General features: G+C 50.7%; 8 protein-coding genes across 8 annotated transcripts; 4 read left to right on the top strand and 4 right to left on the bottom strand.

Moving 5' to 3' along the window:
- Positions 1-691: 691 nt before the first annotated feature.
- BO72DRAFT_457820 (uncharacterized protein) lies at positions 692-1550 on the top strand (the record flags this gene model as incomplete). The annotated part of the gene is made up of 3 exons (XM_040946351.1): positions 692-876; positions 939-1109; positions 1160-1550. The coding sequence occupies 3 exons, from the start codon at positions 692-694 to the stop codon at positions 1548-1550; spliced, it is 747 nt and encodes a 248-aa protein (XP_040802361.1).
- Positions 1551-2033: 483 nt separating this feature from the next.
- Positions 2034-3894, top strand: BO72DRAFT_447014 (acyl-CoA thioesterase II). Its single transcript, XM_040944434.1, has 4 exons — positions 2034-2604; positions 2679-3108; positions 3169-3686; positions 3755-3894. The coding sequence occupies exons 1-4, from the start codon at positions 2503-2505 to the stop codon at positions 3800-3802; spliced, it is 1098 nt and encodes a 365-aa protein (XP_040802360.1). The 5' UTR covers positions 2034-2502; the 3' UTR covers positions 3803-3894.
- A 174-nt stretch (positions 3895-4068) lies between these two features.
- On the bottom strand, positions 4069-5818 carry BO72DRAFT_526760 (heme-dependent oxidative N-demethylase family protein). The gene is made up of 3 exons (XM_040950057.1): positions 5119-5818; positions 4933-5055; positions 4069-4858 (listed from the first exon to the last, which is right to left on the bottom strand). Exons 1-3 carry the CDS (start codon positions 5658-5660, stop codon positions 4468-4470), a joined length of 1056 nt encoding a protein of 351 aa, XP_040802359.1. The 5' UTR covers positions 5661-5818; the 3' UTR covers positions 4069-4467.
- Positions 5819-11726: 5908 nt separating this feature from the next.
- BO72DRAFT_447011 (uncharacterized protein) lies at positions 11727-12195 on the top strand. The gene has a single exon (XM_040944433.1). It carries the CDS (start codon positions 11781-11783, stop codon positions 11946-11948), a length of 168 nt encoding a protein of 55 aa, XP_040802358.1. The 5' UTR covers positions 11727-11780; the 3' UTR covers positions 11949-12195.
- A 528-nt stretch (positions 12196-12723) lies between these two features.
- On the bottom strand, positions 12724-15078 carry BO72DRAFT_457817 (Hsp70 family protein; the record flags this gene model as incomplete). The annotated part of the gene is made up of 4 exons (XM_040946350.1): positions 12724-12923; positions 12982-13420; positions 13473-14435; positions 14482-15078. 4 exons carry the CDS (start codon positions 15076-15078, stop codon positions 12724-12726), a joined length of 2199 nt encoding a protein of 732 aa, XP_040802357.1.
- A 1275-nt stretch (positions 15079-16353) lies between these two features.
- On the bottom strand, positions 16354-17793 carry BO72DRAFT_447009 (N2227-like protein). The gene has a single exon (XM_040944432.1). The coding sequence runs from the start codon at positions 17576-17578 to the stop codon at positions 16529-16531; it is 1050 nt and encodes a 349-aa protein (XP_040802356.1). The 5' UTR covers positions 17579-17793; the 3' UTR covers positions 16354-16528.
- A 293-nt stretch (positions 17794-18086) lies between these two features.
- Positions 18087-19515, top strand: BO72DRAFT_447007 (proteasome assembly chaperone 4 family protein). The gene is made up of 2 exons (XM_040944431.1): positions 18087-18646; positions 18906-19515. Exons 1-2 carry the CDS (start codon positions 18443-18445, stop codon positions 19131-19133), a joined length of 432 nt encoding a protein of 143 aa, XP_040802355.1. The 5' UTR covers positions 18087-18442; the 3' UTR covers positions 19134-19515.
- A 2316-nt stretch (positions 19516-21831) lies between these two features.
- On the bottom strand, positions 21832-22154 carry BO72DRAFT_447006 (uncharacterized protein). Its single transcript, XM_040944430.1, has one exon. It carries the CDS (start codon positions 22145-22147, stop codon positions 21947-21949), a length of 201 nt encoding a protein of 66 aa, XP_040802354.1. The 5' UTR covers positions 22148-22154; the 3' UTR covers positions 21832-21946.
- Between the last annotated feature and the right edge of the window lie 3584 nt (positions 22155-25738).

The following is a 25738-nucleotide window of genomic DNA, read 5'->3' as shown; positions in this document are numbered from 1 at the left end:
TCGACTGTTGCTGATAAAGTGCTCGGGCCAGAGCAAAATCCTTCGGTCGATTTCCAACCCCCTCCCCCCACACCACTTCAATTCCTCCCGTTCTCAAACTACTCATCCTGGGTGTCTTGTGAGGGATTTGACCTCAGACATGCATAAGATAACGATCTAGTAATACACAGGGAGAGGGGGGGAAAGAAAACGGAGTAAGCCCTCGCACATATGGAAAATGGCAGCCTGCATCACACGTGGGTTGCGAGCTATACAAGACTGATCGACATTGAATACTCCTGAGCAACCGCAAAACAGATGAAGCTATAGCAGCAGCACTAAACTAGTATGCAGCCATTGACTCCACGCCATTCGCCCGCTGAAATCTATCAGTCGCGGCCGTCAAGGTTTTGATCAAATGAATGCCAGAGATTGTGATGCACGACCCCTGTGACCACGTTCTATAATTGCCATCTTAATTTTCTTACTGGCACCGGTTGCGTTTCTTACCCCTGCTGCCATGCGCCTCGAATCCGTCCATCAGCTGCACAGCCATCGTCTTCTACTACGGTATCTGCATCGTACATCGCACTTTCCGCGCCGTATCGTCGTGGTTACTTCGTTGACCGCCGGTTTTTAGATCAAACATCGCCTCCCTTACGTATTGCTCCTCGCGCTCACTTTGGTTCAAGTTACACCCAAGACCACACCGATGACAGCTTCTGTCGATGCTGCCTTGACCCTCACAGAAGCTGTAGGCTGGGGATCACCTGCGATGTCTACCCCTCAACTTCAAGAACTCTCTGTAGCATCGCAGGAGCGACAAACACCGCTACAGCTCGTCAGTCCACTATGGAAATTCTCCGCGGCATTTTCGTCGCAAGTGCTTCTTGTGGGGTGTGTCCTTGTCCATCGCAAATAACGCATAGAACAAGGTGCTGATAAGTCTGTTTGTGAAGGTTTCTAGTTCTGCCTCTAGCATTCGGGGATGACGAAGCCGAGTTCCCTGCGAATAAGACACCCACGACAATCGCAGCTTTCATCCTCATCGCCATTGCATACTCTTTGTCGCTCGCAGTCGTCTGCTTTCAGTCTCAGGACCGCAATTTCCTGCTTTATTCTCTGTTTCTGTACGTGCGCCTTGACGATCTTCCATTCCATCCAGCTAATGCTTTTTCAGACCTTGCCTGGGTTCAAACCTCCTCGCTCTCTTGAACGTCCTGCTCAACGTCATTTGTCGAAATCTGCTCCCTATGGGCAGCCTGGAAATCGTCAGCCTTGGCCTTTCCAGCACCTTCGCTTTTCTTTCTGGCCTTGGAGCTTTATGTGCCTATGCGTGGGACATCCCCGGTTTATCTCGAGCGGGTCATCGCCATAGCCCGCACTTGACTGATGAAGAGATGCAGCGCCAGCAATTACAGCGACTTTTAGAACCAGAGTCCTCTCAGAAGAAGCGAAGCTCCAAGATGTACCACAAGACATTCCAAGTCAAGGCTCCCGAGCTGGTTAATCCTGGCAAGGGCTGGGATACCTTCATACCTCCTCCTCGGGAGGAGAATTATTTTCGATGAGATGCCCCCGGATTCCCTGAGGATATTGGATATGTGTTTTAAGTGGTCACGGTTGCGCAAAACAGTTGTATAAAACAGCAACACTTCTGGTCTCGTCGATGCACTTGAAAGCTCACTCGTGTCGTAGTCAATTATATCATCATTTGAAGTACCTTTCCCAGGTTTCCAATCCAGTCTAGTCGTCGCTTGTTAACACCATCTGAAACATAGCGAATCTAGAGTATATAGCTGTGGCACCGGGCCACCGGCTCATAGTGTCTTTGAATCTACTTCTCTACCATTTCACTCTTTTGGGTCTTCTTTCAGCGTAGCCTGGGCACAGCGACCATGCTGATGTAGGAAATGGTTTGTGATAGGTGCCTAATTTTGTAGAGTCTGAAAATAGATCGGCTATGAGTGCCGCTCAAGGTAGACAGAAAGTGCATTGAATTCCATACTTCAGCAATCGGCCTTTCATGCCTCTGGCAGACATACCCACCGTACATCAGATTTCAGCATCAAGTTTGACAGAATGGAGCATGTGCAAGTCCAGCATCTATAGTCATAATAGAGCCGCTGTGCAACAGCTGTCATCTGACACGTTGACGGTCGCATTTCCCAAGTCATGCCGAAGCTGACACTGAATAATCTCGTCTTGACACCCCATTATACCAGATCAATGTGCATTAACCACGACTTAACGAACGACTCTATCCATGAAGATCACTTCATAACCCGATCCACAAAAATGGAACCTCGGCAATTACCCAATTGGGACAGACCGCGCGGAACAGCAGGGCGGGACTTGGAAAGTGAAGACTCCAACTTTCCCCTCCAAAAGTTGTCTTGACTCCTGAACTCTGACCCTTTTTCCGACTTGGGCTTCAAATTAAAAGAGCGCCCTTCATATCTCAGCGCTTTGCAATCATTCAAGACTACTTCCTGTGCTTGTTAGGGACTGTGTATGCCCACTATGGCCAAATCCGTGACCTTGTTCGAACCCCCGCCACTGGACCCTTCGAAAGCGCCGATAGAGAACGTCTTAGAGTTGACCCCTGTGGTTGACGTGGGCAGAGTATGACACTTGCTCCTTTCTCTCTTGCTTTCTTCATTTGAGGGGCTAATTCTGATTCCGCCTAATCCAACCAGGATGTATTCACAAACACCCGGCCTCTTTGGCATCCTCCGGGCGCACGAGGCATTTACGGCGGTGCCGCCATCGCCCAATCTCTTGCCGCCGCGATGCGAACTGTCCCCGATGATTTTGCCGTCCACAGCATGCATTGCTATTTCGTTTTGGCCGGCGACTCTGAAATCCCCATCGTCTACCACGTCGAGCGAGTCCGCGACGGTCGAAGTTTCACCACCCGCACGGTGCAAGCTAGGCAGCGCGGTCGACCTATTTTCACCACCACACTGAGTTTCAGCAAAGCCAACAGTGGCGGTAGGAAAAAGCTTGAGCATGCCTCATCTATGCCATCCGTCGCGCTACCAGAGGAGTCGGAACCTGGTGCCAAACGGGCATTCCAACAATCAGGCGGCGGACCATTCGAATCACACAGAGCGGGGATTGTAAATCGTCAGTATTCGAACGCGGAGTGATGGGTCTTCCTTGACGTCGTGGACTAACAATTTGTAGGTCACTTGGCCCCGGAAGACAAAAAGGTCAGACGGTTTTTCCGGTCACGAGGGAAGATATCCGATGCAGGAGGACACCGTGCTCACCTATCCGCCCTTGCATACATTACCGACAGCTATTTCATTGGCACTGTGTCAAGAGTTCACGATATCCCACGCTTTTCCTCGCCGGCCGAGCTCGAGAAGCTTCTCAAAGCTCTCAAGAACCCGTCAGATCTAGACGATGAAGACATTGCACGTGCGCTGAAGGAGCTAAAAGAGGAAGAGACCGTGGAGCTTCGCCGTCGCTTAGAGGGCGCTTTGAGCAAGGCTACGAGTCAGGACCCCAAAGAACACAAGGAAGTGGGCATGATGGTAAGCCTTGACCACTCGATCTACTTTCACAATCCCTGGGCATTCCGAGCAGACGAATGGATGTTCTCCGAGATGGAAAGTCCGTGGGCTGGCGAGGGAAGAGGCTTGGTTCTTCAGAAGTTCTGGTCCAAAGATGGAATTCTTATCGCCACATGCACGCAAGAGGTATGGCTGTCCTACGTATTCGAAGTCCTCACTTGGTTTGAGTCAGTGCTAATGCTGGAGAGAATCAGGGTGTCGTACGGCTCAAGCAGGATGAACCGCCACGATCCAAGATCTGAGAAATGTGACACCTACATAATATACCCGTCCTGCATCTTGTAGAACTGTCAATTGAACATACAATATTCTCTATATAATTATTGCATACTCGATAGATTTTCCAATCCATTGGTACATCCATCGGCTTCTCTATACTGGCTTCGTTTCATCTCAATCATATCCCCACGTCGCTAACGTCTGTAAAACTTTTTGAATCCTAATTCGATGATTATGATTTTACGTTAATGCAACCTGTTGCTCAAAAACATTATCCAAGGTCAATCTTGTCCATGAAAAACGTCATCCTCATTATGGTTCAGTGTTATAACCGTCATCAATCATACAAATCACCCAATCTCTACCATGCCAATGAGTAGAACCGCCAAAAACAGAACAAATAACCACCAGCCAACCAACCAGATAGACAGACAGATAGACAGACAGCCAGCCCAAGAACGGATATCAAGACAAAAAAAACAAAACAGGCTCAAAAGTACAGATGCAATGCTAAGGACAGTGACTTTTGCAAATAATAATCAGACAGCCGCCCTCTCCATCGATTTGCTGGCCCAAATGCAACGAAGGGATACGAAGCGTGAAGCGTGAAGCGTGAGAGGCAAAATACCACCAATGCTGTTTCCGCGCCTGCCTTCATTCCGTTCCTTCTTTTTCTTCTTTCCTCTCATTAGACCTCCTGCTTTTCCATCATCCGAGTTTTCTTTTCGCAGAACTCGAGTGCTTTTGGTCCCCAAATTTCCCGACCCTTGTATTCTCCCACATACTCGGGCCAACTCTTGATCTCCTTCGCGAGATTTTGCAGCTCTTGCATTGGCAGTTCCTCCAATGTTGTCAAGAAAGTCTTGACACCAAACACAATCGTTCCCGTACGAGGTAATCGACGGAATGTCTGACGCTCACGTCGAATCACAATGTCCTGCGGGGATGGATCTGGATTGTCTTCGGACAACGAAGTCGGGCGATAGAGAATATCGAACAGTTCTTCGTCGGGTCTTTTTACTTCGACGAAGTAATTAGATCTTTCCATCGGGGACTCTGGAGTCAGACGAGCAAGAAATCTAGAATTGAAGAAATCAGTTACCGCAATTCTTTCCTCACTCATCGCGGCTGAGCTATGAAGGAGGCCACTCACTTGCTGACAGAGTTAGCGACTTGCTGGTGCCACAAAGGCACAGGATTGTGAAGTTTAGAAATCGTCCACCCGATACGTTCCTGCACCGTCCATCCCACCGGGAATAGACTTGCGCTGGCCGCTCTGTCCGAAATCATCAGTCACTGTCCGAGTAAACGATAATGAGTCGCGATAGTGTATACTAACAGGTAGTATTCGTCGTCTTCGTTCTTCATCAGGATGCTCAGATCCTCCATCGTCAACCTCACGGCAACCTCGAGCGGATCGATTTTCTTATTCTCTCCACCAACGACAAACGTCTCACCCGTCATCTTGTTATGGATGGTCCACTCGTTACCGGACTTCTTTCGTTCGAACACGGTCGAGAACCGTTGACAAAGGAAGTCGACCACCTCCTCCAATGCTTCCATGCACGCGTCGTATGACTCTGGAAGGCATTGCAGCACTTTACTCTTTTCCTTCTCCAATAATTGACCCCGAACAACATGCTCATCCATGTAGTTGTTGTCGACAGTGAGCCAGTTTGCCACGTCTAACCTCCGGACGTCCATCATCACTCGGTACCTCTCTCGACCTTTGATGGGTTGAGCCGGGTATGGCTTGAGGTCACTGCAGTTCACCTCATTGTTTGGTGTGGAGACCCATCTTGACAAGAGGGTCTTTCGGATCTTCGAAATGATAAGGAAAAGAAACGCAAACGCGACTCCGACGCATATAGAGGTATTCATTGCCCGCTGAGAGTACTTTGTACGGAAAAGTGTAAGATAAGCTCTGACATAAAAAGGGAGATGGTTGAGGATAGAGGCCGGCTTGCGAAGAATCTTTGACCACTCTTATATATCGAAGCCTTCGCAATGCAAACCAGACCGGGGCCGCACTAACGATGGCGAAACCCCTTCCCCCGGTGAGGGTAATGGCCCCAATTATATTCGTGACGGCAGGTTATAGTGTCCGGGATCATCATTAGGTCAGACGATATCAACAAGGGGATTTCTACATTCCGGATTCAGTACATTGGGTCGGTTTCTGATACGTTCTGTCTTTCCCCGCAAAAGCCGCAATTCGCCGCCCCGAAAAAAGAAAAAGACCTGACAGCATTCACATGATCTAACTAAATTATCTAGCATTTTGTCAAAATCTAAGTCGACTGGGACCTTCTGGTGAACGCGGGGAGGAGGACCCATCGAGAGGCGAACTCTAAGTGGCTTAGTAGACCCAACGATGCGCAGGTCCGTCTCCGCTCTAGATCCGCAGCCGGAGCATGTACTAAGCCTCCAGTATACTTGCGACGGTAGCATTACCTATCTACTCGCTCGAGCTGAGCGAGTGTGGCACGAACTTAATGCGCTTACTCACATACCATGGGGATGGTGAAAAGAATAGTCATGGCTGTGACGGTACCTCTGCGCCTTCCCAGGAAAATCGTCAGGCGGAGCCCACGCGTATTTTTGTCTGTGCGCCTCGATTGGAAAGACCTCGTGAGCTGAACCCGATCCGAGTTCAGAACACATTGATTCCCCTGTCTAACAGGTTCCTGCGGTTCCGCCCCAGCGGTATTCGTCTTTTATTCCCCGGAGCGGACGCAGGAGAGAAGAAATCGGGTTCGCGACGACAGAAGGAGCATGAGAAAGAAATGGCGCACTTTAGCATGAAAGCCGGGCAGGCATGTCTCCAGACCGGATTGATGAGAAATTATCCTACATTTTCCATCCCCTGTGCGATAGAGTGAGCATGGGCCGAGAAAAAGCGCGTGGGATCCTGCGTGAGCCGGCATCAGCTCGGCATCGGCTGGTCATCAGCTCCAACGTAAGAGGACGACGGTCATCAATTAGGCGGCTATGAAATTCTACGGGGTCTGCCTGTCATGCTGGAGACCGATTGAAGGCACCTAGGAGGTCTCCATCAGCCTTCATTGACGTGCCGGCCCTGCTGGCCATTTCGGACGCTGCGACTGGTCAGACGGGTTCGGAGCGGCAGTGACACTATCTCGAGGCTAAGTCGTTCAGAGAAAGTATGTAATCGACTCTGACGTACTATGAGGTGTCCTTGCAGTCCCTCTAGCCGTCACAGCCAGTCCTTTACTGCGTTCCCCACGGGATGCAGACCCTACACCATGAACCGACTAGCGAGATTGGATGCGATGTGCATATACATACATTGCATACATTGCAGAAGAGTAACATGCTAGTCATTGAGCGATAAAAGTGGCCGCAGCAACACCACCAGGAGCAGCAGCAGCAGCAGCAACCACAACATGTTGCCCACCTGAACAATGAAAGAAAGAAGGCTACCAGATTTCAGCGGGCGATCCACCTCTCCAGCATGAGCCCAGATTTCGGGACCGTCTAAGACAAGCTCTCCACTCTCTTCCCATCTGGGGTCTTGCGCTGCAACCGCTTCAGGTCGCGCAAAGCGCGCTTGCCGCAGGTCAGCAAGGAATTAATTATTCGAGCGAACCGGTACGTTTGCTCCTTTCAGGGTGCTGCCGATGGTGGTGTCTCAAGGAGGAATGCGCTTTTTTCCCTCTTCATTGTTTTGCCTATTCCCTGATTCCGCTCGTCACCTAATTTCCTCGCTGCCTTTCCTTTCTTGCCCATTTTTGGTCTTTTTCGTTGCTTTTTTTTTTTAAAAAAAAAAATTTTTTTCTTGTGCTCTGAATACATTTTACCTCGATTTTCCCTTTCTTGTTTTCTTTTTTAGTTGCCTCTCAAACCCTTTCGGCAAACCTTAGATCCTCTCATCATCGACTCCCGGCTAGTGAGCAGTTTCGTGTCTCTCACTTCCCAGGCTTACAGCACTTGCCTCTGGTTTTCACCCGCCACCGACGATGTCAAATCCTCCGAGATAAACCAACGGCTGGTAGGACGCCTATGGTATCGCACCTGTTGCCTTTCGTGTCAGACTGTCCATGGCAGACTTTGGACCAGGGAGTTTTTAGTGCTTCTAGTGGAGTTCTACCTCTCCCAATTGGTTCATCACCATGGATCGGCCCTTTTCCAGCATCACCGCGATCGCCTCTTGAAGGCCTGGCCAGGCATCCCAACGTCTAGGTGGATAGGACATTATCTTCCGAGCTGATAAGCTGGCACGCGGTTCGAGAAAAAGAAATTACACTTCATCTATGATAATCAAAGGGTGGGCCAGGATTGCGAGCCCAGCGGGCCAAACGGCACTACTCCATAGTGTTGACCTCGCCCTCTTCAATCCAGTCTTGCGTCAGACCAAGTAGTCTCCTCTTCTTACTCCACACTTATAGAACGATTCAGAGATAGAGCATTCGAGGCCCCAAAGGAAGCTGCGATCCAATGTCTGTGGGACTCGACTGGGCCACAAATGGTCCTAGGAGGATGGGATCCTAGTGCACGGACGGCTGGCTAAGTCAGTACAAGGCAATGATTCTCCACGATTTCCCGCATGGTGGTGATAATAGATAGTGCCGAAATGGGTAACTACTACTCCCTCGCGCGGGACAATGGATGGGCGCGCAAAGAAGTTCGTTCGTACTTGTGTCAGGACTGGTTGTTGACCCAGCGTCTAAAACCAGCAGAGGTACAATGGCCAATCCTAGCCACGGGCTGGACTTAATGTCGCCGCACATCATAGTAGGGAGAGCAAGGATGCACATCCATGGCTGAATCTCGCCCCTGTGCTCTTATCCTAAAATTGATAGCTGCAGACACCCTCCGATGCGAGGTAGATTAACGCTACAGAAGCGGAGAAGGTCAGAGGTTTGGAGGCTTGGAGCCCCATGGAGGTCGTAACCGGCGATGGACGAGCTTGGCTGTGGCTCTCACTTCCTTTTCTTCAATGTACGATTTCTGTCTTCCTGGTTCTGAAGTCTGACAGCATGTGACATGACCACGGTATGGAGGGCTTTGCAGGTGATAGGTCATCATGTGATCCTGCGCACTCCAGACTCGTTTCTCACGATGTGCTCTCGGCCTTTCCTTCTAACCACCAAACGTCTCCCTAGCTGGGATTACCACATCTACCTACTATCGCACGCTTGGTACGGCCGAGATAATCCCATCCTCATTGGTTCGAATGCTCAATTCAGCCGGATACAACCCGGGCCCACCGACAACGGGGCCAGTTCGCGAATAGTGGCGCTGTGAAGGCAGCTTGGGTCTTTGAGATTGGAGCTCTTTCGTAGCTTCCTGCCATCATGCACGATGCTCGATCTGGGGTTGAGTGGATCTGACACTTTGCTAACCCTCGAGGAGCTGCATATTATCGACCTGTCATTGAATTAGCAGAGCTTGTTATAACCCCATCGAATGCACTCAGCCCACGGTGTGATGACCAATTTAGCAACGGCAGCATTACCTCTTCTGCATCGAGACCTATAACACGAGTCGGAGGCATCGTGCCGGGATCAGCGAGGTGTCCAACATGGCGCAGACGGTGCTTGTCGCGAGCGTGTTGTTTCAATAACCAGGATTTCGTCATTGAACAGGAACGCCTCGATGATGCCAGTGTCATTAACCGTTGATTTCCAGCATGACCGATTGGTCTCGCGGATAAGGATACTGTCTCCGCAAGCTTGAGATTCTGTTCTGGTCGAGCCACAATCATGAGCAAGACTGGGATATCGGAAATCATCCGGGAAAGGGAGGCTGGCTTAGACCTGCCTGTCAGCTTGTCGACCTACGCAAGCCGCTCTTGAAAATATGGCCCTAGCTCGTGATATTGCGGGTTGTGGCCCAGTATCCGTGTTGATTTGGTCAAAGTGGATTTGGATCATACATGTGCTTGGGCTGAGACACATATGACGGCAGTCGGCAATGATTGACAGTTATTCCGAGATTTTAACTGACAGTCATGCATGAAAAGCCTTTCCTTGACCGTTAAGGACAGGGAGCCATAACGAGGCATGGTCTCGTGGACACCCGGAGGAGCCAAATCCTGACGAGTATGGCTACATCTGAAGTGATGATGTACGCCTCCTCTTGCTTGCAGTCGAGCAGACAAGGTAATTGCGTTCGTTTGGCTTCAACTCAAGGGACCCTATGTCGTCCGAGCTGGAAGCCCCGGGCAAGAGCGAGACATCATGCGGTTGTATTTACCGCAAATGGAAGGTCCTACTGTAGGCGTGGGGTGATAGTTCAGGCTTGAATCCGTACGGTTGTTGGAGCCCTGCAGACTCACTCGCTAACCCTGTTCCCTCAAGCTTGTCCTTCTCTGTCCTTGCCCATGACGGAGGATTTGCATTGGGTTTGTTTCTCCAGCGTCCTCTAAGACTATCGCCACTGCGTCGAGAATTCATGCGTGGAATGCAACTCTCAGTCATCCTTCAGCAAAGTGTACGAACATTCTTGCTAGCGAGGTGAGGGCAGATACCAGGAGAGCCGGCTCGGCTACGAGTCTGTGATCAGCATCTCCCTCGGATGTTGGGCTCTAATGGAACGACGATAGACTGATACAAGATCAACCTCTTATCATTCAGCGGATCCCCGTCTGTCGAACACTCATGATCGACATGGTCGAGCCACAGTCTACCGTGGCATACATACCCTGTGGTGCAAGCAGACAATTTTTCCGAGGGCAGCTTCACGACCCAAGCCCGATTCCTGATTGTGTATGTTGATACAACTTCTACATCTAAGGAATACCGGTATAGAGACCACGTCAGATCAGGCGTCAAGGCTCCCCGGTTCCCAATAGATTGACCTCGGAGAACCCCCATCCGAGGCGAATCTGATAGGTTCTCAAGCAAACATGCATCTCCAATAAGATCTGATGCGCACCGCCATCTCGCATCCGAAAAAGCCCGCAGAAAGAACCACTCAAGATCGATTCCGTGTTCATACTCTACCAACCTCAACGAATGCTTCTCTTGTGCCTCGGATCATTCGGAACGGTAGAATCAGGGTAAAACAGAAAGGATATGTAAATGCAGTCCGAACCGGTTTCGTTCGCTATTCTCGTATATTGTATAAAAGAAAATAGCCCTCGTGGCAAATGGAGAGAATCAAGGCCAGAGTTAGTACATAACGTCAGTATCTCGGTTATCGAGACAACAATGCGATAGATAAATACAAACTAATATATGGCAAACAAATTTGAGAACCCACAAAGAGATAGAAAATAAAGATAACCAACGCCACGCATTAGTTCCTTTTTAAGCCATGCAGCAGCTTGTTTTCCCTTTTCTCTCTCTCTCTCCCCCCCTTCTTCCCTCCACCCCTCCTTTTACCCCCCCACTTTTTCGACGCCCAGGCCGACCACCCTTATCCAGATGTGGCGCGTGATCGAATCTTTTGTTTTTTTGTGCTTTTCATTGTGTGGTGGAATTCTCTTCTATGTCATGCATGGATTGTCGTCATGGTTGATGACGGTGGGGAGAGAGAAGGGCGGCGAAAGAGGGGGGAAGGGGTGGGGGAGGGCCGTTGGCCGATCATAGTTGAGTTGGTTTCTGGAGCATGTACACCTACTGTAGGTATACCTTGACTTTTCCATGGGGTATATATTTATCAACAACTACTATAATACGTAACCATCACTTGACAAGTAGGCAAGTAGGCTACCAACCTACCTACCGTACGGCCTTATTGAATCACGTTCCACCCAAGCCCTGCGCAAACGTTGTTGCTTCTTGGTGTGTGTCGTCTCTCTTGTTACGGAGAAAAGGGTGGTATATCTAGACGGAGATAGGTCCGGGGCGTAGGAGAGGAGGGGGCTTTTGGGGGAGGGGGAAATGCTCTTTCTCTAGGTTTCTAATCACTTTTATCCTTTTCTTTCTTCTTTTCTTTCCCTCTTTGAGGGGGGGGGGGTTTCTTTTGTCTTTCTTTTTTTTTTTGGTGAGTTTCTACCTTGACTTTGATACACAAGTATAGAAGGAAGAGAAGATGTATGGAGTGGGACGTTTGGCGATCTTTTTTTTTTCTTTCTTTCTTTTTGCCTGCTTTTCACACACCTATTACCTCGATAACTTTCTTTTCTTTCTTTTGTTCTTTCTCTTTCTCCCCTTTGCACATACATCCACTACCCAAGTACAGTTTTTTTGGGCCTGGTAAGTAAACTGATGGTACTCTACGGGGTAAAGAAGTGGGTCTGGCAATAGCCTCCGTCTTTCCATTTCAATATTTGAGGGCGTTGGTGGTTGGCTGCTTGGTCAGCTTGTCCTTGACTATTCGATTGACTATGTGACGATGGTAACCCGATCGAGAGGTAGGGAGCTGTTGAAAATCGTGTGCTGTATGTATAACCTAGGCTGGGGTTGTCTTAGGCTAGGAGAGATCGAGGATGTTGAGAATATACCAGGACATGCTTGCACTAACATGGCTTCCAAGATCAGGAAATCCTCTGCATCCTGCTAGTGCCAACTTAACAAAGGCTCAGCGGGCCACTGGGGCCCGGAAACCAAGGTGAGACCCTATTTCGGCAACAAGGACTCAAACTAGTCATAATCCAGTATTTTGGCTATGGTGACCAAATCACAAATCACATTGCATCAGAGCATTTGTAGATCAAAAGGTATCAAGAGATATAAAGCAGCATAGCACAATCATTCCAAAAGTATATCCCAGAGTTGGTGGGTGGTTCCCTGGTGCGAATCTGTCGATGATTGTCAGGGAAGAGAAGTGTCAGTGGGCCAAATGGAAAACAAGAAGAAAAAAGAATATTAAACGCCATCCCAGTGCCAGTGCAGCGTGATTGCGTGTGTCATGAGATTTATATATCGCATATGTTTGGGAAAACCTTGGGTCCGAGTTCTTTCTTTCTTCTACCGGGTATCATCATATCTGTAGCCTCTCCCTTTCCCCCTTTCTTCTCGAGGTGTATTTGGAACTAGCGGAACTTGGCCCTGCAGCGTCCCATTACTTCACCCTGGCACACTAGCTCCGCGCTGAACTCGCTACCATCGAGGGTCAAGTAAATGTCGAAGTAAACGCGGTAAAAGGTTCCCTGGGGTGTGTCCATGCGCTCGAAGTCTGTTTCCAGGTTCTTGCGGGACAGGTCCGATGTGAGGGTGACAACTTCCTTGATGCCTGCGGTGGATTTTTGTCAGTGCTGAATGGACAGTTTTCTATAGAAAGAGCAGCTTACGTGGGTCCTTCGTGTACTCCGGACACACATCCTCGTCACAGGCATACAAAATATCCTCGTACATGAGGGTGGCGCCGGGGGCAACCTGCCGAAAAAAGCTGACCTTGACCGGCTCGCCGATCTTCACTCGCTCGCCCTTCTGCATGAAGATCTGCCGCGTGTATTTGCAGCGATCGCGGCCGTCCAGACTGGGAACTCGGTACTGTTCGGGGTGATATCCTTCTTTGAATGGCTGTAGCGTTGCCATCAGATAGTGCCGCCGAGCGACACGGTGGGTGACCACCCGCTCAGTGATTCCGGCCGTCACGGCACCCTTCACAATCGCTGCAACCGAATCCATAGGTCGAACAACCTTGGTCTGATATTGTGGCGGTACGTGCAACTTGATTTGCTGGAAGAGGTACTCCGAAGCACCGAATCCACCCACCACGAGGACGTTCTGGGTCAAGGTCAGTCATGGGACACTGCACATTAAACATCCGTCGGCATACCTGGAGCGATCGGTTCTGCGCTTGAATCGCGATAATTTGATTGCGCACCAACTCGAGGATGCGGTTAACCACCGGCTCAAAACACTGCAGGATCTCTTCATTCGTGAACGTCATGTATCCTTCCTCAATGCCCGCATCGGGGAAGTCGGCTTCAATTCCCACGTCTACCGCCCATTTTTGGCCGTTGTTGCGGAAGTCCGCTTTGATACGATTCTCGAAGTCCATGATACACTTGGCATAGACCTTGCCGGCGGTGCGTGAGCCATCGGGCAGCTTCATCTTGCGGATCTTGGCCCTAAGGATGTTGCTGAAATTCCGATTCAGAGCAGTGGAACCGCATGAATCACCCGAGCCACCCGTGCATTCTGCGACACTGAAGGGTGACTCTTCTTCGACTTCATACGCGATCAGATCGACCGTACCACCACCGCAGTCTACGATCAGAATGGCGTCGCCCACTTTTAGGTTCAGCAAGCCCGTTTTAGCACAGAAGAGCGCAGCTGCTTCCGGCTCCGAGATCAGGGTGAGGCGGTTGTCGTTCTCGTCGCGTAGAAACCCAGCTTGAAGAGCTGCCGCCCGGGTCGCTGCCTTCCCTGCATCGTTCCAGATGGCCGGAACGGTAAGGTAGTATCGGATGTTCCGTTCTTCTCGCGTAAACACTTCGCCGAGGGTCTTCTGAAGCTGGGCCCGCATTGCCTGTCGCAACTTGAAAAGGTAGTCGGCGGCGACATCGATTTCGGACTTGCCCGGCGGCAAGGGCGGCAGGTTGATGGGGTCGATGTAGGTGTTGCCGGAGAGCATGAGCTGGAGCTTGAACCATTCGACCTTCTGGACCCCTTGCTTGGGGTAACCAGTCGGGGCCAGCGCATCTGCAATATCCGGACCCCATCCTACCACCTTCTGGTATTGGTCGTAGTACAGCACCGTTGGGATCTGGGGGGTACCGGGAATCGAGTGAGCAATCTAGGGGAGCCTGCATATGAGGTGCGGGGAGATTGTTTGGACCCACCTTCTGTTTGGTGTGAGTGCCTGCCCCAGGCCACTCTGTGATAATGTCTTCCCGAGCTTCGTTGTTGGTCGCAAAGGCGAAAGCGACTCCAGAGAAGGTTGTCCCAAAGTCGATACCGACGATCAGCTGGGCCTTGCTGCGGCCAGCGCCCTCGACTTCGACGGCGGGGTTGCGCAAATATTGGGGTTGATGAAGACCAGGGGTCATACCCGGGGCTATGGGCTGCTGTAGTCCATACCCGGGGGGCGCTCCCATCGGAGATTGCGAATATTGCAGGCTGGTATTGATGGAGGGTGGGTGGTGAGGGCCAGGCGGCAGCGGGCTGGTGGGCCGGCCCACCGTGTTGTAGGTATAACTCGGGGGGCGGCCCAAAGGATTTTGATTGTTCATGGGTAAGCTGGTGGTAGAGGAACTGTGACCGGATGGTGGGGAGCTGGGCGAGGTGGAAGAGGGAGGAGCGACGAGAGTGCTGGTCGACGGCGCAGTGCTGATTCCCTGGCTGGATAGTGTCGACACGGGAAGAGGTTGCGGAGTTGAGTTGTTCTTGTTGCGCTTCGTCCCAAAGGTGAACGATTTGAAGTTTAAGCGTGAGCTCATCAGGTCCTTGATTGTGCACAACCGTTAAAAGCAACGGATGGGGACGAACAAAGAGAGGGAGGAAGAGGAAGGAGGGGATACGAGGCGGGGAGGGGAAGAAAAGAGGCGGACGCGAGGGAGGAACAGCAGCGGCAGCACAAGGAAAGAGGAGAAGAGAGGAGAGAAGAAAAAGTGGATAGTTGGAGAATGGGGCGGTGCTGTAGTAGAAAATGACAACAGAAAATAGTACGGAGATGGAGAAGAAAGTGGTAGAAGAGAGAGGGGGAGAGAGAGAGAGAGATGGGGAAAGAAAGGAAAGGATGTAAGACGAGCGGGACCAAAAATGGCGAGGGAGAAGGAAGAGGCAGTGCCCGCGATAGAGTGAGGGATTGAGTGAGGATGTGATGGATAATCAAAGGAAGGGGGAGAGAGAGAGAGAGAATGAGAGAGAGAGAGAGAGAGAGAGAGAGAGAGAGAGGGAGAGTGGGGAGGATCAGATTGCGGGGACAACAAACAACGACAACAACAACTTGAACCACAATTTCAACATCCACTAAATAACAGGGCTGAGTCGGCGGAATGGGTTCTAATTATGTTGATGGTTGATAATTTGGGTCAAGAGGAAGAGAACAGAAAAAGAAGTGTCAGACAGACAGCACAGCAGCTGGAGCTGGAGCCGAAGCCGGTTTGTCATCGATAGACTGACTGACTGTCTGTCAGATTGCTAGCAGGTGAAATGCGCCCTGGAATTCTCTCTGGAATGATCGGCTTCCGACTACCGGCCTGGTGAATTAAACAGGGTACAGTACAGAGTACAGAGCACTTCACCCTATTGAACAGAAAAGAAAGAAAGAAAGAACCATAGAACCATAATGCTTTCAGGTTCATGCTTTTGATATGATTGAATTCCCAGACAAGGTATCGAAAGTCTGGTCCATTCAACACTAGGTTCCATACCATTCATTACAGCAGTACAGTATCTTACCACGCCTGAGGCCGCAACCTCAATTGGTTTGATTGACCCCTAGTGACTTGATTGTTTACAATTGGCGCAGAGAAAGAGGTATAAGCCAGTGCAGTACAGTACAGTACAGTACAGTATCGGTCTACCATGATTTTCTATTCTCTAACAGAATGTTTCTGCCTCGCTCATTTCTTCTAGTGCCTGAGCCTGCGATGGAACCATCATCCGTTGTTTTGGCCCCAATGCCGCTAAGCCTCGCCCGGAATGGGCAAATTTGGATGGGATAAATTGAATTGGATCGCCGCTTTCTTTCTTTGTCTTGGTGTCGGGCTCAAGGCTGCGGCTGAACAGCGTCTGGTCTCCACCCGATCCCATGTTTCCCGTACAGTATGATTATTATAACATACATGTACTTACCCTCCGACTCCGATTTTGATCCACCCTATATATTATCTAGTCTATATACTGAATGACACTAATGATTATTTTCCAAGAAGGAGAAAGAATTCAGTGGCTTTCCTTGCGGGCCACCCAATGCGATGGCCGGTACAACGGCAAAAGCATACTGTTGGGGTCCTGGATATACCCACACAACGGCCGTTCGTGTGCCGGCTGGCGCTGCTCGATCACGAAGCCCATCCGCTCCACGAGGCAGAACACTTCGGCCTCCGTCAACTCCACATTCCCTGGCTCGCTGATCCCCTGGTCCTGCGAGTCGTGGCTGTTCTCGTGGCTGCGGTTGGCCCCGTCCTCAAAATGCCATAGCAGCGGCCCGACGTTGATCCAGAGCCCGTTCGGCTTCAGGCAGTGATGAATTGTTTCGATATACCGGATCAGGTTCGGGGCGGTATCAATAAAGAAGACCGTCGCCACCGCATCGAATGCCTCTCGGTTATCAGGCTGGCGGTAGAGCACCACAAAGTCCGCCGCCGACATGCTCATCTGGCCGAAAGGAGGGCCCTCTGGGTTCTCCTGCGCTTCTGCCATCACAGTGCCCGGATGTCGGTCGGGAATCATCACTGTCTGGAGCTGTTGCTCCCGCGACAGCAGATTCGAGAAGTGCAGGGCAAAGGGGTAGAGCGTGTGCTTCTGAGGACCGAGGGTGTGGTTGAGGACCCAGCTGCTGGCCAAAAGCTGATGATAGGAGATCTCGTTGCCCTCGGGTGAGAAGCCTGCCCGAGCGATGTCAAAGACCAGGCGACCCAGGCCAGCTCCCGGGACCAGCACCCTGATTTCCTGGCCCGCAGCGGTGCGCGCACCAAACTCGGTGCGCAAGTCCTGGAGGACCGGGTCATAGCAGATTTCTCTCTCGGCGCGCCCTTCGGCGCTCCAGTCGCGGTAGAACTGCCTCAAAGTCGAATGGGCCTTGTTGACATCAGAGGTGTTGGCCGTTCCGTGCCAATTCTCCCGGAGGTCCTCCGGGTTCGGGTCGAGCGACAAGCCAAAGGACGATAGGCCCGTGGCGAGAATCGCGTCCGCAATCTCCGCATTCATGTCGATAGCATCGTCTACCCGGTTGAAGTGCTCCAGAATCGAGAAGGGCGGCTCGGCAAGCATCTGCCAATGCGCCGAGGGCAGCGCGTAGAATGCTTGTCGCCGCCGATGCGTTGTATTCATATGCGCCGTTCTCCGATATTGTCTGCCATGGTCAGCAGATTCTCAAGTATTCAAAGCCATCATGGTGATGCGAAGCATGGATTATTGGAGAAATGGCGACCTTCCCCTCACTGTAGGACTAGCGTAGCGTAGAGCAAGAACCCAGTAACCATGGCTACATACAACCACGAACGATAAGATAGGACGGTGACACCAGAAGCTCCAGAAGCTGTACCACACAGACCATCCGCACGCACCTGAAGGAATCCAATGCAGCAAAAAGCACCCGCCGCTCATCGGCGTCGGCCAACGGGTCGAAGTCCCCGGCCCAGCTTCGCACATCTTCCGAGTCATCGTGGGGTTCCGATTTGACGGAGTGGGTGATATCGTGTGACATGTTGAGATAAGACGATCGCTCCAGACATTCGAACCGGGAGGAAAGAACAACAAATGATCCCAGGCAGCGATAACACCAAGAACCAGGAAATTTAGCTCCAAGCAGAAACTCGCGTGCGAGAAAAATGACAAGCGATGATGAGACTCCAAAGCCGGAAGATGGAATTCGAGGGCCGCCCGCCGCGGAGAGACCCGCTTTCTTTTTCTTTTTCTTTTTCTTTTTTGTTTTTGGCGGGGAAAATGAGATTCCCCAGTCCAGAAGCGGAACGAGACTTCGCCCACTGGCAGTCCTTCCAGCCCATCTTCAATCTTTCTATACTTCGGGCCAGCAAAACAAACAGCTCTTTTCGGCTCATTCACAAGCAACCGGTTTATCGGCTTAGCAGATCTTGTAAACACTCAGGGCCTTTGATTCCTGGACCCAGGGAAATGGCGACAGCAGCAGAGCCCATCCCACCCCGCCTCCACCCGCAGGAGATCTCCTTCCCACTGCCCAAGGCTCTTCACACGACAGCACATATTCATCTGACCTTGTTGGACACATGTGCCATGGTATTTCTCGCTACGTCGACCCCGGGCGACTCAGCGGGGACAGTGAAGCCGATGGGGAGTTTGATCTACGCGATGCCTGATGTAAGTGTAGTGGACAATATAGATAGATCTGCGTCATCAAAACAGGTCCCCCATGCTCAGGATGAACCTGAACCCATATGCTTTTTACCCACACCTTGATTGATGGGGTCACTGAATTTTTCCTCACTCATGCACGAATATTATACCTTCGCCCTTGATGCCCTCTATATCACATATATCCATACCGCATATGCCCATGCCCATGCCCATCTACAACACCCAAACGCTAGCTACCTGCAACTAACCAACAAACCCCTAGCTCAAATCCCCCACCACACCCCTCTCAACAACAATCTACTCCACCCCCAACAGCGTGGAATACACCACCCGAGTCGCCAAGATCCTCGCCCGCAGGCTGCGCATCCCCGTCTACGTGGGTAGCAGCTTCGACCCGACCTCGCTGGGGCTTCAGGTCGAGGAGGAGATGGAAGGGCTACGCCAGATCGTGGAGGTGGTGGTGAAGCGGTGGGAGGATGCGAGGCAGTGATGTCTTTCTCTCCACTTTCTCACAAGTACTATCTGGAGTCTGTCTATCAGGCAGTGGAGGAGGGATGAGACCGTTACTGTTCAGCGCGCGAGGGCTTATTTATCCTAGGCCATGGTGTCTAGAATGCGATTTTATGTTGTGTTCTGACGCTGTTTTCTCTCCCTTCTATCTTATCTCCGGGTCCGAGAGTGGTGGCGCGATGGTCGCCGCGGTTGATAGTTTTCAATTTGTGAGGAAGTGGTAGAGACCCTTCCGTGAGGGTTTGCGAGATGCTCCAAGGGTTTATGATATGGAGTGCTTGAGATGATTATAAATATGAGATTGACGCCAGAAGGAAGGAAGAGGAATTGTATTCTGCAACACCCATGCGTGTTACTATTATGATGAGTATTTCGGCATAGCTGGTGATAGGCGTAGAGGACTGCGCAGCTTGAATCACCATGGCACTTAGTATATGTCGCATTCATTTGAGGTTCCTCAATTGAAGGCTAGAGAGCACTAGGCTCTAGGGCGATAGCAGTAGTGAGAGCGATGTAGGCGAAGACCTAACATGTCCTCGAGCTTTGGAAGTCCGATAGCCGTCACCGTACACCCTAAAGATAGTTGACTCGTGAATCGTCAACGGTAATGACCTAACTCATGATAAGACGCAATTGGAAGGTCATATCAAGTCATCTCAGTAGGGTGTTCAAAGCATAGGTGGTAACTATCACACCCGGCTGCAATTCCATAAAAGAAGAGAAAACCCACTAGTCCCAATTCATTTACCTATGTTCGAGACCCCTGTGAAGATTGTCTTTCCCGGACGTCATTACTTTTTGTTTATTTGCCCCAAATCGAATGAAAAGCGCCACCTCCCACCCCTCCCTGTCGGAGAAGCCCTTTGTGCTGCAACGCTCAAACATCGTCAGGTGGATGAACAGCTGCATGCACGAGGCCTAAAGTATACTAACTAAGCAGCTACTGAATACTTCAGCCATTAAGGACAAGGATGATTACTATCCGCCGACTGTATCGGGAAATGTCCACGACTCAGGCAGGTAGGTAACTCCTGATAGGAAGTATTTCCCAATTTGGCAGATACCGGCAGTTTGCCGAGGGGGGCAAAAGCGAGAAGATAATCAGATTGACATCTCAAGCATCTCCTTAAATTGCGGGTCAATATAGGGCGAGATTGTTCCCTCCTCCCAAATTGATCACGACATCTCGAGCCCCCGCCGCTAGGTCAGCTAGACTACTACGGTATAGTCCAGCCCGCGGGTCTAGCCACTGCCCTCATGCCACTGGCAAGTTCGGCCGAGGCTGGCCAACATGCGTGGAAGCGCGCCGGTTGGATCGGGCGAAGCAGTCCATCCCGCAGGCATGGCCTTGAATCGTGGTAGATCGAATACGAGACTAAGCAAGAGACAATCCTTTGGAGAGGCAGAGGCAGAGACAGGAAAAGGACAGATAGAGAGAGCGAGAAGAGGCGGGAGGAGGAGGAGGAGGAGGAGGAGGAAGAAGAAGAACGGACTTGCAGACTTAGTCTTTGAATTTCCCGACATTGAATCAAAGGCGACACGACAGTTAACCAACTAATGTCAGAGTGTTCAAGCTCGTGTGCTTGCGGCTGAGGTTACTAGGTCGGAACAAATCTTGAATTGTCAGCGGAAAGGATCGGAGAAAATGAGCCGCTAAGCTCAACAATGAGAATTAGTTAGAATTAGTAGCCCTGCAATCTGCAAGTAAGCAAGCACACAGACTGTTAGGATGGATGCAGGATCTAGAAAGTACGGAGTAAGTTACGGAGTACAGTACGCAGAGCGCAATCCGGATGGGGTGGGGTCGCACGGTTCAGTAACCGAAACCTGGGAGGAGAGCAAGCAAGAAACCCGCGACGGTTGTAACAGCCACCAATCTAGGAGTCCGGCTATGGACGGAGTAAATACAGTACACAACTACACATGATGCTCTTTCAACCGGCCGCCAGGCTGTCGGAAGTAAATCCGAGGCCAAGAATCTCAAGTGGCGCTGGCCCGCTGAATCCCGACCAAAGATCCCCGGCGAGAGTAACGAGGCCATCGATTCATTATTACACATAGTCTATCCGTAGTGTAAGTTAGGCTATACAGACCTCCGACCTCGTCATCAGACCTCTCGTCCGATCGGACGTCAGAACTTCATCCTCTCATGTAGGCGTGCGCATTGGCGCGTGTCGACGATGAAAAACACACAAGAAAAGAACCGCTTCAAGATAGTACTGGAAGAGTTAGTTGTTTCGCGAATATTGATAAGGTGAACGTAGTACGAGTAGTTCAGTGTCGGGTTGGGTTGTCTTGGGGCCAAGGCAGAATAGCAGTCTGCATCCTATGTCCCAATCAAAAGCGTCGCTTAGTCCTTGTACACGGCAATTGTCTACGACACCGAGAGACCGCATGCAAAGCTACCACGATCGCACTAGGATGCTTGGCTGGAACCTGCCGCCGCATGGTTGAAGGGCATTGACCACGAAGACCCCTATTCGCGCAACAGATTAATGGCTGACAGGCTCCGACTGCCAGTCGCTACTCTCAGACAGCATGATCAATTCACTGGGGGCCCAGAATCCACATTACGGTGTCATGGTGAGAGGTAAGACTGAAAGGGTGATGTGAGTAGAGTAAAGTACTGAGTACGTACGGAGCTCTGTAGGCTATAAACCCACCGACAAGAAACATGTCTCTGTTCAATTTCAATTCAGCGGGTGTGCAGGTGGGCCAATGGTCCATGCATGGCCCACGTGGATGGTTAGGCTCGACTCTCGAACAATATCCGGCCCGTCAAGCCCACCATTGTTACTCAGTACGTTTTCCGTAGATGTGTCGGCATTCGATCCTCTTCCGTCGTTGTGGGTGGGCAAAGAGGGGCAAAACACGGCACAGAAGGACCAGTCGATTGAGGAAGCGAGGAAGTGAGAAAACGAGAGAGAGAACGAGGGAGGAAGAGGCCAGAGAGAGAGAGAGCGAACGCGAGAAGAAAACCTGCAGAATAGCCATCATGGATCGTGACATAGCTAGACCCTTTAGTTGAGCGCAGCCGCCATTGAGAAGTCGACTGGCCACAACCAATTATTTCACTAGTGCTGTGACGGAACTCACCGAGTTGCGTCCAGGTGGCCTAGCCCCGGTCGAATTGTTGATTTCGATGCATACACACCAGACGACCGGACGAGAGAGTGCATCATGGCTCGTTGGTTGTTGGTCTATTGATTGACTGACTCATGTACGTAAGGAGAGGGACAAAGGAGAAGTAGATGAGGGAGAGAAGGGAAGTAAAAAAAGGTCTGGCCAGCCAAAGCCCTTCAATTGTCCGCTCTGCCGAGAATATCCCTCCCATGTGTCCCTTCCATGTGTTGGCAATGAGGTTTTGTAAGGTTTACAGCCTTACCGCCTGCTCTCTTCAGCCGTTCTGCCGCCCTCTGCACAGACTTCCGCACCTCATCAAAACACTGCTGACTGCGAGGGGACCAATGGTCCCCCCGCTCACCGCTTGTAAGGTAAATAAGTAGTAGTGCTAGTTCGTACGTACAGTACCCTGCTTTTTTTTTTAACATTGCTGTAGTGTTATTACTGGCTTCTTCCATCGTACCCGTCAATAGCTGAACAACTCTAAGACTGGAGTGCATCCGATGAAGTGTCACGGGACGTGCCATATAAAGCGGGACCCTTGAATTATGGATTAGATAAAATAAAAATGCTCCTCGGAGAGAGGCCCAACCAGCTTCCAATTCATATCTTCCGACAACGGTAGTGTAGAGCTAAACTACAAAAGGTATTTTTGCCCGTCGAAGTATCAAGTTACCAGTCACAATATACCTACCTATAACGATGTATGAGTATGAGAGAGAAAGAGAGAGAGAGAGAGGATGTGTGTGAGTGTGTGAGTGAGAGTGACTGAGAAGGGGCCCACAGCAGGAACCAAATCCGACCACCGCCCGCGTTCTAATTCCATGTAGCACGCACCAAATGTCCTGTACATTTTTAAACTTAGGTCCCGTTGTCCCAAAATTCGCAACAAGCCGAAGGCCGACCGGGAAACAGCTTAGACGAGCTTCTGCTATTCACTGTACAGTACTCCGTACATACTCGTACATATCATATGTAGCTAGCAACTCGACGCAGCTTGTTTGACGTTCCGTCCATCCGGCTATTTCCTGTCTGCCTTCCAATAGTTTCCTTTCGTAACTACCAATTTCTGGCCTGTTTCTCCTATGAAAAGCTTAGTCTTTTGCCACTTGTGACTGGCCGGAGTTTGCATCCACCAGAGTTTACTTAGTCCTAACCATATCGTTGTTCAGATCTCGGCTAGAACATCCGGCCGACATGTTACGTTACATGGTACCTTAGACATGCAGTCACTAGTGACTCCTAGTCAGGGAACCACTTCTCGGGCCTAACCTGCCCTAGTCTAGTCTAGTCTTGACCTTGGAGGACTGGTCAAAGGTGACTAAGGTACTCCGACTGGGTTGCGAGTGGGTTGGGTCCTGTTTGTTGTCACCGACCCGATCGCATTGTTCTCGAAAAGGGACAGAACGATTAAACTTAGTAGTAGCCGAGTAGTAGTGCTGTAACTTAAGAGAAAAGCGGGCTGGTCAACCACATCACCGCCCAGTCTCACTCTCTCTTCCGGAGGTCTAGAGTCCACCCAGTGCTTTCGGAACCCAAGGCAATCATGCAACACAACACCGAGTTCTTGGAACGAATCCGATACCCGCGGCAGTGCGGCATCTTTCTGGGAGGGTGTGCTCCCGCATCCACTTCAATGCAGGATGGATGGGCCACTACTGTCAGCAACGGGGGTGGGAGCGACGAATGAACTGGGGTGCGGACTGCGACATGACGACGCTGTCGACTAATGCGTAAGACTGGCGGATGTTGCCCGTCGGCGCGGCAGTTTCATCGAAGCAGGATAGGCTGAGGAGATATTTTCCGCAGCCTTGGTAAATGGTCAATTGTTCTGAACTTGTAAGGAGATGGTAGGTGTACATACGGAGCAAGTCAAGAACTTAATTTACGACTGGAGTCGGTTGCTGCAGCTGCGCAGGACGGTGCAGGCACGCCGCCGCCGCCGCAGCAGACTGATCGGTAAGTTACTCCGTGTGTGACCTGAGATAACCTACAGTAGTAGTAATTGTACACTACCTTACACATCTAGGTAGACAGTAACTACCTAAGTTAGTCGTTTGGGGTTAGTCAGTTGAACCCGAACCCTGAATGGGCAGGGTAGCTGTGACATTCTACTCAGCAGTATTGAGTTTCAAAAGCGTAAGGTTGAGGATGATTTCTGTCATATCAGGAGAGTTACCAGCCGGCCACTAGGAGAGTCTCTTATTTTCCTCCTTCCCCTACACCCCTGCCCCCTGCCCCCATTCATTCTGTTCAGAGGAGAAACAAGAGCTGGGCTAGGCATCAGTTGCATCGAGACGAGGAACAACTTGACTACAAATTGGCAGTTGGCCAAGAGCTTAAGACACACGCAGCAGCCGTGTCCCACCGCCAAGCTGCGAAAAGGGAAGGACCCTGTTTGAGAGAGGCAGAGGACTGCGGTGCTGATCGACAGTCGCCGAAACCCAGAAGGTGAGCGCTGCATTGAGAGGAGAAGAAAAGAGAGACAAAAGTAGGCAATTGACGAAAAAAAAAAAAAAGAAACTGAGAAAAAAGAAAAAGAAAGAAAAAAAAAAACAAAAACAAAAAGGGGGCCCATGCCACCCAAAAGATACTACTGCACACTGCTGGGTCGGCTCCTACGTAGGAGACTTTATTTGGGGAAGGCGGGCTTGGGTGGCTGACTATTAGGCCCGTGGCAGAGTTACCCAAGCGCGCTGTCTCGAGGGATCGATTGGTTCAGGACTCATTGATTGTGGCGTTGACACCTGACTCAAGGGAAAGCACTCACAAGGTGATGAGGGGCGAAGGAGGCCTGGATTCTTTCTCAATGCTCAAAGAGGGAATAAGTTGATTGAACTATCAGGTAGTGAAGGATGATATACTGCTTCGTACAGAGGCAAGGTACAGGATACCCATCCTACGGCCATAGCACAGGCAGTACATACCTTACTATGCGCAGTCGATTATTGCGTTTAAGCACTTTTAGGGACTGCGTGGTGTGTGTACACATTGAACCTAGTACGCACTGCCACCTTGCGAAGAGCATTGGGCACCGAACGACCGATGTGCCGATACCAATCAGCGTGAGCAAACGGCCTGAATTTGCTAACCGATCATTTCAGCGCAAATGACGGTGGGTATTGGGTGGTGGGCAGCCGGAGAATTTTCGCTGCCGTGACTCGGCCTGGCAATGGCGTCCGTGTTTCGCCCGAGAAAACCATCATCATCAGCAGCAGCATCGTCATCAGCATCATTACCACCACCCATCAACACCAATTCCACTGCCAGACATCTTCGTCAGCATCTCAACAGGGCAGTTGGTATTGTATAGTATCAGTACCAGTGGTAATATTGATGATTAATGTGCACAAGCTTGGTCGCAGTGGATCCACGGTTGTTGCCTCGTGCCGTTTACTGGTCTGCCCAATGGGCTTGATCCGGAGCAGTGATTCCGAGTCGATCGTCAGCATATGTTGATGA

The sequence above is a fragment of the Aspergillus fijiensis genome, assembly GCF_003184825.1.
Source record: "Aspergillus fijiensis CBS 313.89 unplaced genomic scaffold BO72scaffold_17, whole genome shotgun sequence".
NCBI lineage: Eukaryota > Fungi > Ascomycota > Eurotiomycetes > Eurotiales > Aspergillaceae > Aspergillus > Aspergillus fijiensis.
Note: the sequence above shows the minus strand (reverse complement) of the source record. Positions and strands in the feature narration are given on the sequence as shown.

Excerpts from the sequence above, each read along its gene's own strand:
- BO72DRAFT_447014 (XM_040944434.1), top strand. The coding sequence starts at position 2,503 with ATGGCCAAATCCGTGACCTTGTTCGAACCCCCGCCACTGGACCCTTCG. Across the intron at positions 2,605-2,678 it reads CTGTGGTTGACGTGGGCAGA|GATGTATTCACAAACACCCG; the intron begins GTATGACACTTG and ends TAATCCAACCAG. Across the intron at positions 3,109-3,168 it reads CAGAGCGGGGATTGTAAATC|GTCACTTGGCCCCGGAAGAC; the intron begins GTCAGTATTCGA and ends AACAATTTGTAG.
- BO72DRAFT_526760 (XM_040950057.1), bottom strand. The coding sequence starts at position 5,660 with ATGAATACCTCTATATGCGTCGGAGTCGCGTTTGCGTTTCTTTTCCTT. Across the intron at positions 5,056-5,118 it reads GAAGACGACGAATACTACCT|AGCGGCCAGCGCAAGTCTAT; the intron begins GTTAGTATACAC and ends GATTTCGGACAG. Across the intron at positions 4,859-4,932 it reads GTCGCTAACTCTGTCAGCAA|ATTTCTTGCTCGTCTGACTC; the intron begins GTGAGTGGCCTC and ends CTTCAATTCTAG.
- BO72DRAFT_447007 (XM_040944431.1), top strand. The coding sequence starts at position 18,443 with ATGGCGACAGCAGCAGAGCCCATCCCACCCCGCCTCCACCCGCAGGAG. Across the intron at positions 18,647-18,905 it reads TGATCTACGCGATGCCTGAT|CTCAAATCCCCCACCACACC; the intron begins GTAAGTGTAGTG and ends ACAAACCCCTAG.
- BO72DRAFT_447009 (XM_040944432.1), bottom strand. The coding sequence starts at position 17,578 with ATGCTTGCCGAGCCGCCCTTCTCGATTCTGGAGCACTTCAACCGGGTA.
- BO72DRAFT_447011 (XM_040944433.1), top strand. The coding sequence starts at position 11,781 with ATGTATGGAGTGGGACGTTTGGCGATCTTTTTTTTTTCTTTCTTTCTT.
- BO72DRAFT_447006 (XM_040944430.1), bottom strand. The coding sequence starts at position 22,147 with ATGGCTATTCTGCAGGTTTTCTTCTCGCGTTCGCTCTCTCTCTCTCTG.